This window comes from Gallus gallus, chromosome 4 (assembly GCF_016699485.2).
Source record: "Gallus gallus isolate bGalGal1 chromosome 4, bGalGal1.mat.broiler.GRCg7b, whole genome shotgun sequence".
NCBI lineage: Eukaryota > Metazoa > Chordata > Aves > Galliformes > Phasianidae > Gallus > Gallus gallus.
Window position 1 is genome coordinate 54,416,171 of NC_052535.1, and position 11,013 is coordinate 54,427,183.

The 11,013-nt window shown below is 36.6% G+C and overlaps 1 protein-coding gene across 6 annotated transcripts in view; it reads right to left on the minus strand.

The window, feature by feature from the left end:
* SYNPO2 (synaptopodin 2) overlaps positions 1-4,301 on the minus strand; it is a 91,801-nt gene extending 87,500 nt beyond the window's left edge. For all 6 annotated transcript variants that reach the window (XR_005859177.2, XM_040699206.2, XM_004941230.5 and 3 more), the window contains exon 1: positions 4,069-4,301. Coding sequence is in view for 5 of the 6 variants with exons in the window: in XM_040699206.2 (XP_040555140.1) it covers positions 4,069-4,197 (129 nt within the window). In the remaining variant the exon portion in view is untranslated. The remainder of the gene's footprint in view (positions 1-4,068) is intronic.
* Between the last annotated feature and the right edge of the window lie 6,712 nt (positions 4,302-11,013).

Here is an 11,013-nt window from a genome sequence, read left to right on the forward strand (position 1 = left end):
TTTTACTTTTAGGATAACGATGAGAAAGAAGACTGAATTTCCTTCGAAGTGATTACAGGTCTGAGTAATGGGATTTATCACCTTGAATACTAGAAATATTCAGATAAGTTCACAATCTTAAATTACCGATACTTTGACAGCTAAGAACAATGAGTACATCAAATTGCTGCTTTGGTGTAGGTAATGGATTAATATGCTGAACAAAGTGTATCTGTTTGTAACCAGGTAATTTTAATGCAGATACATCATGATTGAATTATAAACCAATATCATCTGTAGGTAACTCCATTAAATTACATGTTGCGAAAGAGATGAGTCTTAAAGGATATAGCTTCATTATATATAATGTGGCTGGTACTGTTAAGTATTAGTGGAAAAACTCATCAAACTGTCTTTTAAGTGCTGGTCCAGAAAATCATCTATCATTTTGTACCAACAGGTTTCATATATTTTATAAACTTAAAACTGCAAAGATATTTACAGGGGAAGAAAAACCTGTGATATTCAGAAAAAAAAACATTCTTTCATGTATGTCATGGTGGAAGCAAAAGGCACACCACGTGTCTCTTTGCTCTTATATATTTTGAATTCTTAACCATCTAGGGTCACTGCTGCATCGAGATTTCCTAACCGCCTCTTGCTCTGGGAGAGCTACCCTACAGTGCAGTACTGACATGCTTTGTTGTCGTGGTGCATACACAGCATAGCCAGCTCTACCACCGTTTCCCTTAGCGTAATACTCCCAATTATCTTTTTTATTTCCAGAACATTCATTTGTGGGGTAGTTTTCTGTAGCACAACGTCTCCTTTGACACGATACTTTAAAAATATATTTCAAAGTCATTTTTATGTATTTGGTCAGTATTAGATAATGCAAATTCTTTTTAATGGAAAATAATTTTTCATTGGTTGCAACATTAGTGGACATAAAGTAAGCTCATTTCAGGAGCCAATGTTTGAGTGGGAGAGTGGGTTAACGTTTTGTATGCCTCTATGAAAATGCTATCAAATGCCTTTAAAACTTACTGTTTTGAATAAGAGTTATAAGTGGACAAAGTAATGTGATACTTTAAAGAAAATCTCCATGTGTGTCAATCTCAGATCTAGCAAATTATTGAAATATCTTCAACCTCATGTAATGGTTCAAAAACTATTTGCCAATGAAAATTTCCTATTTTATGTGCTGATGAGAAAAGAATACCAAGATATTTCTCGAGACAGCAATAGGTTTGTCTCTGTCTCTCTATTAAAACTTAGCATGATTGTGTTATCGGATATTTTACACTACAGACAAAACTCTCATTGATTTTAGTGGGAACGCTACTTGCACATACAACTTAAGAGCTAGGCAACAAAAAATAGGCATTTTTGATGAAAAAAGAAATTTTAAAAGCAAGTATGAGTAAAGCTGGTAAAAGTTGTTCCTGGTAGTGAACTGTGACTTACTTCATTAGTTTTAAACACAGTGTTTTTCCTTTACAAAATTGTAGATAAGTGTGAATTTGGGATTTTTGTATCCTGCCATGTTTTCATGGATTGTCTCCCTTCCCTCTGTGTTATATCCCTCTCTTCTTTAGATCTGTATAACAGCCAGTGCTCTGCTTGTGACCAGGGCCTGAATGCACTTCCCACTGCAGTCATTCAGGGGTTTACAGCACTCAAGCTGAGTTCAGCAACCATGAGAGCAACCCTTCTGCAGCTCTCCTGGTATCTGTGAGCTGAGATACTGAAAGCAGATGCACACACTTTTGGCAAAACCTCCATTGGTTTACGTTGGCAATTGGATCTACGTTCATATGCCCCAGTACAGAACTTACATATATATATATAAACTGTATTTGGGAAACACTACCCTTGTATCTTGGAGCCAGTAGCAAAAATTACTATGCAGTAGTTGGGGAATCATTCAATCTTCCATGTGCTACTAGTGTCAGTTTTCATGGGTAACAAAAGAGAAGCTGAAAATATTGCCTCTCTGCAGACCACCCACCTCACAGTGCTTCAGCCTGGTGGTGGTTCCTGACCTGCAGACCCAAGTCTGTGTACCTCCGAGAGAGCCCAAGCTCCCTGGGAAGGATGGTGAAGCCTGCCGACAAAGTGAGCTGCAAAAAAAAAGCTGTGGCCTGTCAGCTCTAAGTTTCAGGTTTTTACTAGTGTCAATTTTCAAGTCTCACTGATCTCATCCACTCATAGCATGGAGAAATGAATGATCCGGAACTCACAAAGCAACCCGTCCACCATGCTTATAACACATACATGCTGGCATGCGTGAACTTTCACAAAGTATTTTCTTAATATTGATATTGGCCTTCTGATTGGTTTCATTTTCAAGAGAACAAACTCATGCTTGTTAGTTCCTAAATACCTTCCTAAGTTTAGCTATTCCCACTGGAAAAAGTGCAAAGTCACAACAGTTACCATGCATCTCTTTCTCTAGCCCCAAACTGTAGTGGTAAGAGAGATGCCAGACTTCAGGGCTGCTGTGTAGGATGTGAATATGAAAAAAAAGTATCTGGTATAGCCTTTTTTTTTTTTTTTTTTTGGTCAGAAAAGTCATTCATAATCTTGTGTTGAAGCTCCTATGCTTTTTACTTTTAGTTTTACGTAATCAATGTCAGTTGCTTTTCACCATAACTTACAATTTTGGAAGTTCTAGCTATAAATTTTCACTAGATGGCAGGACTCCACTGTTACCTATTACCAGGGGCTTTACGTGCGAAGCAACAGCTGCCTATCAGTAGGAAAACATTTTAAACATGTTCAAGTTTTGCAAAATATTAGAACACACACACAAAAAAAAACCCACTAATAACAAACAGATACATGAACACAATAAAAATAGTTTCATTATGGAATATGGTTAACACTATGGACTTAAAATCATTGAAAATAATTGGGAAAGATGATGCTTCCTTGACCGAGGAGCTAAAAAGACCTTCTTTTATAAGATGAAGTAGGCTTGCACGTATTGTTCTGCTATTTGTGAGACAGTTAACTGATCTAGTAAATTAAATATGACTAATTAATAAGTATATTGACAGGTTAAGAAAGTTAGAGCTTAAATAACTGAACTACTGACCTAAAATAATACATATAAGTTCAAAAAACTTAACACTGAGTGTACTGGGACTACCAAGAACTAAAAGGTGGTCTGTAAATCCCTCGGCATCTTCTTTCTCTGCCTATTTTTACATATTCTAATCTCTCTCAATTTAACGGGGCAGAATTCATTGTATGGTGAGCAGTCCCTGTATTGTTTCAGCCAATGGTATTTTGCTGATCCCAGTGCTCCAGACAAAATTTGCCCCCCTCGTCTAGGAAAACAGAACACAGTTCCATACAGTTACATAAGCCTCAATAACTATGACAAATTGTCATTGTTGCAATGGAACGAGCACTGATTTTTAACAGCACTTTTTAAAGCATTACTTTTGTGTCTCGAGGTCACCAGTTCTTTATTTTTTTCTGAACTTCTCTACTATCTGTTTTGCTTTCATTTTGTACATAATTTATGAGGCGTTCAGTAATTTTCAGTGCTGTTCATAAAATATAAAAGGAAATGTTTGCCTTCTATTAAGGCTGCTCCTAAGACTGGATAACTTTGCAAAAACAGAGATAACTTGGTGTAATTCTTTCTGGGATTCCAAAAATAGTAAGAACGTTTTCTCACGATAAAGCTGTACTTATTCTTTGCCTAGAGAAGTATCCATAAATAAATGACTGAAACAGCATTTCCTAATATGAGATTCAGTTTTGCAATATATTGAGTGCACTCAAAAACATACGGCAAATCATACAGGAGCTAAAAGACATGCATCATCTCAGCTTTACATCTTTTACATTCAAGAAAACATTTGCAGTGCTTGTTAACTCTCAAAAAGTAATTGCTACTTTTTATTGAAATGAACACCATCAGCACCTGTATAATCCCCACAAAACACGTTAGCACAGTCAAACAAACATCTCAATACGATCCACACCAACAATTTCACTGGAGACAATATATAGTTAGCAAACTATTCTCTTCACTCATGTTCACAAAACACTGACAACATCTCATGATCCTACCTTGGCGATTTGCAAAGGCTGCTTTTGCTCCTTGCCACCTTGCAATCTAAAGCCCCAAGGCGCCCCTCCACTCATAGCAATGCAGATATAATCCCCCGTGCCCATTTTCCTGGTGCAATTAGGCAGCATTCATTTACAGAACATAAAAAAATTGTCTTGCAGATGTTCAGCGAGCCTGAGGCAGAGCTGGAGACCCAGAGCACCACACTGTTGCTGCTGCTGTGTACTGCACTAGCAAATGTATTCATTCAGAAGAATGTAAGAGCTCTCAGATCAAGGGCACAGCCCACTCTTTCGTCAGATTCCTATGCTCAGCCCACCTTCAAAGTAAAGTAAGTAACACTTAGGAAATGCACACAAAGAAGCTCGGCCACGAGGCAGAAAAGCCTGCATTTAAACATGAGTCTCTCACGACAGCCAAATCAAAACAAATGCAGAAAGAAGTGTATATTTCCCAGTGATGATTCAGGACATAAGTTTACTTTAGTAAATGGTGCCAGTCATTTTAAAATTTACCCATTTCTTGTGTTCATACTCCAAACAAAGAGGAAAGCAGAATTTTAAGTGAAGCGTTGTGTACATCCTCTGAATTAATGATACAATTATACCGAAAGCTTTTTTTAGGATTTTCATTTCCATCCTGCATGCACTGACTGCAGCACTATAGGCACGTTCCCCTCTCAAAAAAAGGAAAATCTTTGCAATTTCCCAGTCCTAAAATTGCTTCTTTCACTGGTTCTCTGTAGCCTCAGTATAGTTCAGCATCCTCTGCTGTTTTTTCAATGACCTGAAGCATTGTTAGACCCTAATAATACCTGTTCTCATGCAGACTGCTGCTTTTTCCGCTGGGGAAAGGAGAGGAACTGATGGAATGAGATACCAATTATACCAATTCTCTCTACTGATAGTGTCAACAGCTGATGTACCAACAAAAGGTAACCTTATCATAAGCATAAAAAGAACTGATTCTATGTGAAGTTAATTAGCTGCTGCATTACAAGGCCTATATGCAGTTCTGCTCCCAGCTGCTGACTTGAAGTAGTCTAACTGTAGACAGCTGAGCTCCTCTAGGTCTAATGGGAGCAGTTTAAAAGGTGTCAGTACAAAGTGGTTTTGGATGGCTAGTTCAACATATTCAGAGATGCAGGGACAGTGGGAAACACTTGGTTTTTAAGTTACTAAGTAGCTGATAGCTGTTGAGGGTTTAAAACTAAGCCTATTTGTCTATCAATTCAATGTCTATGTTGTGATGCTTCCAACTGGTGCAGCAATGTTCTTTAAAGGACCACTAGGCAAAATACTGAGTTAGAGGAAGTCTTGTGTTAGACTGAAATACTGTGGAGAAGGTAGGCAAGCTTTGAGGTACTTGAGCCCTTCATCAGACATGTAAAGGCACTAAGGTAACCCAAAGACTGGGTAGAGACAAGTTCCTGAACAAACAGAGGAAAATGTCACTTTCTCAATGTCAGGATTTACTTGAAGGTAGAATGTTTTCTTTTACTGACTACAAGTCAAAGGCTTGAGAGAAGCAGAAGCAGCATGGTCTGGCATAAAATTAAATACTTTAAAAAACTCTGTCAGAAAAACCATACTCAGAAAGGGAATAGTCTTTAAAGGAGCTTTGCTAGACAACATTTGAGTGGGAAAAAAAAAAAAGCCAGGTTTAAAATAACTCAGCTCAAGATGGCTAGCTGATTCTTACTATCTTATGCAATGTTGATCTGTTGCTATAGCAGACTTTTTTTAAACCTTTCCCTGAGCAAAATCTTGCTGTAGATAAAATTCTCTCCTTCTCTTATTGATAAAAGTTGTTATTAGATACTTTTTTGACAGTAAAATTCTTAGGCATATAGCTGCAAAAAATGCCCTCCAGCACTCCAGTCAATACAAAAATAGGGTGGGGTTTTTTATTTTTTATTTTTATTTTTATTTTTTTAGGAAAATGAATCTTGCAGAACATCAGCCCTTCATATATTTTATTTGTAAGAAAATTTATAGTTTCATTACTGCTAGGGTGCTTTTGAGTTTGTACTAAGCTATTTATCATCATTTTGGCAAAAAGGAATAATCAAATCTGATCTCTGTTTATGAATGTCTCTGAAAACTTACTGTAGAAAACAAGGTAAAGTGTACCATAATTAAACTTTTCTACAACTGAATGGTTGCACACGTAGAGGGACTTTTACTAGATATAGATACTTTCATCTCTTTTGACCATACAGGAGAACTGTGTAAAATGATAACATGGAACAAGCTTGTTTAATCATCACTCAGCTGGAAAAAATAAGTCAGGAGAGTTTGATATTATTGATGTGACAAGTGAAGTATCTCCATACAGTTGGTGAAATAGTTGGTCTTCTCTTATGTTATTCCCACCTTTATTCTATTTATAATCTTTGAGGCAAAAGAGCAGAGAGAAGCACTTAATTGATGGTTACAGCAAAAGACAACATAAAATTAATATGTAGAATTACTTCAATGATTTTGGCCAAAATCACCACAAGGAACATTGGAGTAAGAATAATACTAAAAAACAAAAAGAGTAATCAGGTGTGATGGCAAAGCTTTTGACATGGAACACTTAAACTATGGACTCCTTTCCTTGAACTGACAAGGATGGAGGTCCTCACAGGAGAACAGAGATAGAAAAAAACATATATTTCTTAGTAGTCTGTTGGGGGGGTTTATAACAACAGCTCCAAACAAATTGTTTTTTTTTTTTTTTCTCGTAAGAGAGAACTTGCTGCTTGCTCCTCAGTAAGAAAAAGATTTGAACTCTGTAACTAAGCTATTCCCATAATGGGGAGATGCAAAGCTTCCTGTGTCCTAATCTCTATCAAATAATGCTCCATAGGCATTAGCTACTCCCACTTACCATATATGACTTTCTTAAATGTTTATGCCTTAAATGTTTATCTTGCTTTTTAATAGTATTCTTATCTTCTTGTGCATTCTCTGCATCCTCTGGGATTTCTAAACGCTGGTCAGAAACTGGACCCATTATCATAAAAGTGGAGCCACTTGTGATGTTTATGATGTTTTGGTTGATACTTGGTCTCTGTGGCACAAATAAACTGCATCATTTCAGAGATAATTTTTGAAGATCACTGAAAACTTTAAATTGAACAGCAAACACAGACATTTAAGCTTTGCCCCCATCTCTATCATTTTCTCTAAAAACCTAAACATTCAAGTCTGGGCAACAACTGATAAAAATGCTATGCAACAAAAATTAACTCTAGAAGGTCATCACATTACAAATGCCAGAGCTCACCCAACATTAATCTGTGCCCAAATACAGGCAAAACTTTAGCTTGAAATTTGACCTTCTGTGATAAGATCTTTATGAAAAAGAATCCAGGTCAAGTTTGACCTAACAGCTTGTCTGCTTTCAAGAACTGCCAGACAAAAAATCTAGCACAATAGCATTGATGAGCCATGGTAAAATAAAAGTAGGTAAGTAGTAGAACTTAGACCTAAGTGAGGATGCATATCCTGGCAAGGGATAAAAAAAATGAGAGTTTGTGAAAAAGAAAATGTATGCTACTTTCCTCAGGTGATTTTCAGTGAGTACCACTCAAGAAATTCCTCAGCCAAATGCAGTTCCTGTGTATTTAATAACAGTTATGAATTTCTTTTTCATGATTTTTTCCTGCCTCCTTTTGAGCCCACATAGCTTTTGATGTCGATAGCTGGTTGTAGAAAGTATACCCAACTACACATAACATGAGGAATCACCTCTTCTTGTTTAAGTCTGGATCCTACGGGTTCATTTGACATCCCCTGCTTCTTGTACCAGAAGTAACTAAACAAGCACCCAGCCATCCTAGGCTACTTACTTTATAGACAACTGTCACATCTACCTCAGTCATCTATTTTCAAGGAAAGATAAATAGAATAATTAGTCACTCTTCTGAGAAGAAGCTGTCCCATACTCCTTTTTTTAATTAAAAAAAATCCCCATGTGCATCACCTTTATACTTTTAAGCCATGTTACAGTATGGCTGTTTAGTTTTCTTAAAAGCCTTTGGTGAAGGAATTTGTTGAAAGCCTTGTGTAAATCCAAGATCAATTAGATCACTCTTATCCTTGTGTTTCTTAATCCCTTCAAAGGACTGTCTTACAGTTACGAGTCTTCCTTTTATGAAAACCATTTTAACTCTTCCCAGATAAGTCATATTTATCCAGATGGTTAATATTCCTCATTATGGTTACCAGCTTTTAGTTTTGTGTTTTATTGACATTGATTTTTTTTGTAAAATCTGTTGTGAATCAAGAAATTACATATCTAGATTCAGAAGACATTTGACAAACTTGTAAGGAAAAAAGATGTATGTTAGTATTTCATTCTGCAATAAAAGAAAAGCTGTCATTTCACCTATAGTTTCTTTCAAAAGTACCCTACAACTGTGGATTGTTTAAAAATGCAAACCTTTCCATCCATTCCTTAGTAATGAGAAATAGAGAGAGGGAAAGGGGATATCATGATCTCTAATTTATGGGCAGCATTTTAGTGCTTAAATACCGTGATGGTATGGTTTTCTCCTTTTTGTGTATTTCACTCTTTTCCATCTGATCCCCCCCCCCCCCCCCCCAATAAAATCAACTAGTCCACTGAAAATTCCTTCTTGGAGATTCTAACCAGATCATCTGTAAACAATTTAATAAAATACACATTTTGTTTTAGTGTGTAATTTCAGCCAAATGGGAGAATCAACAAGGAAAAAAAAAAAGGAGAGAGAAGGAAAAAGGGAAGGAAATAGAGAAAGAAAACAGATTTACAGTGCTTTTTTGTTTTGTTTGTATATTAATTACACAGAAAACCCCACAGTTGTGTTAAATGGAAAAAAAAATCCAACTATGCCACTCAAGACAACATGAAATACAGTCTCTTCCAAATGAATTGAAAATGGTTTCAAACAGATCTTTTCAAATGAGTGTTTAAAACAAAGTGGCTTCTGCAAGCTAAAAGTAATATAAGGCAATGTTGTTCTCCTCAATCATTGCTTAATAATATTCCTTGTTTAACAGTAATATAATTCAGTAGTTGCATAAGGTAAAAGCAAATTTTGATTGTAAAGCAACATAACATTTTCCCCAAACCTTATAGAAGTAGAAAAACACATTTCTGCTTAATTTCTAGCCTTAATTCTGTTCTCTTGGCTTTAGAAGCAACAAGAAACAGAGCCACATGGAAAGGATTTAATTTTTGGAAAAGTTTTAAATGATGGACAAAGTGAATGAAATCTGTTGATGGAAGGTTCAAGCTGCACAGCTCCAGCTAACATTCATTAAAGCTGATTGCTCTTCATTTTTCCCCCGTCAAGTTTCTCTTGTCCTACAAGAGAAATTAATAGACTCCAGATGTTTGATCGCGTGAGGAACTTAGCTGTGCACTGCAAACTAAGTAGGGTTTGCTGACTGAAAGCACAGATGTGGTGGTAAAGATACTGTAAAACAGTGATATGAAGATCTTAGGGAGGAGAAAAGAAATTAAAGATAGAACATTGTCAGATATTTATTAGATGCCTCTAAGGCCAGACAGGAAATATCTGCCTGCACTCCTAAGAGGCATAAGCATTTTCTCACTGGTAAAGGTGAAGACTTCAAATTTTAATCCCTATTGTGGATTGTCAGGCTAGATACTGTGTAGTGGTTAGAATTTCAGAATTATTCCCATGTTTTGTTATTTTTTTCTTGAAAACCAGCAAATGAATTGCAGTGGAAGATGCAGAGAAATGTTCCGAATCTGGATCTGACTTGAAAGAACACTTTCTCAGAAACATAAAATAAATCCAGTGATGCTTTAGAACCTGACATAAATCTCTAAACTGAAGTGCCCAGGGTTGCCCTGTAGTTTTGTGAAAAGCTGCAAGTCTGCAATCTGCCAGGTGTTGGGGGCAATGCAGAACAGTGCTCAGCCACACCTCTCTCCAAGGTGGAAAACTGATTTGTTTTGTTCTCTGCTGGAAGCAAATTACCTCACCTCCATTCCAGCTTAGTTAAGGTTAACAAAGTTTTAGACATTGAGGAAAGGTCAAACCTCTGCCTGTTTATTTGGCCCCTACCTCTGTGTTCCCCATCCTGTTCTACTGTTACTCAAACGAGTAACAGTAACACAATAGTAACTCCAGCCATAAACTGAAGTTTATTAATGCAGAATAGAAACTAAGTTAATATCCTTGAGGATTACCAATCCTTGTGTTTCCTTGTAACTTCACAATTCATCCTGCCAGGATATAGATTAGTGAAGACCTACTCTCCAAGGTTTTGCCCAGGTGGGTGGCAATTTGTCACAGAGCCTCTGTAGGGAAAGTCTGATCTGGAATTCCTGTTTCCACATATCATTCTATTGCAGTTTCTACTTACCACTTGACATCAGCAACCAAAAACTTCTTTTCTCTCATGATTAGGGGGAGACACTTAGGTGTCTGTCTCCATTTCAACACCCGGGAGATGGGGTGACTGCATTTTGGCTCCAGTAGTTGGAAAAGCTCTGATGAAAGATTATAAATCTTGAAAAGAAAACTCTATTTGTGGTATTTTCTTTCTGGTTTTGGCATACATTCTTCTTAACAGAGTCTATGGGAATCAAAACTGTTCCTTCAGTGCAAAAGCTTTTGGGTCTTGAATGTAATTTAAATGTAAGTAGATGTTTTATGTTTATCTTAATCCATCTTAATTCATCAACTCTGCCATAATACTTCACCCTGCTCTTCAAAGATGTCATTTAAAGGTGGGTATCAATTAATACAGCATCTTCTGTCTTAATTCACCTTAGGCAGCCAGCTTTTTGACCTCCTTTCTTCCTTATGTAAGTAAACAACATTTCATGCCTACTTATTGGACTAAACAAATATACTATATTGAACATTCCTCTGATGTGCTTACAGTGGCATAAGTCAAGAGCAACCATATCATATTCAGATGAAAAAAAGATTCCAG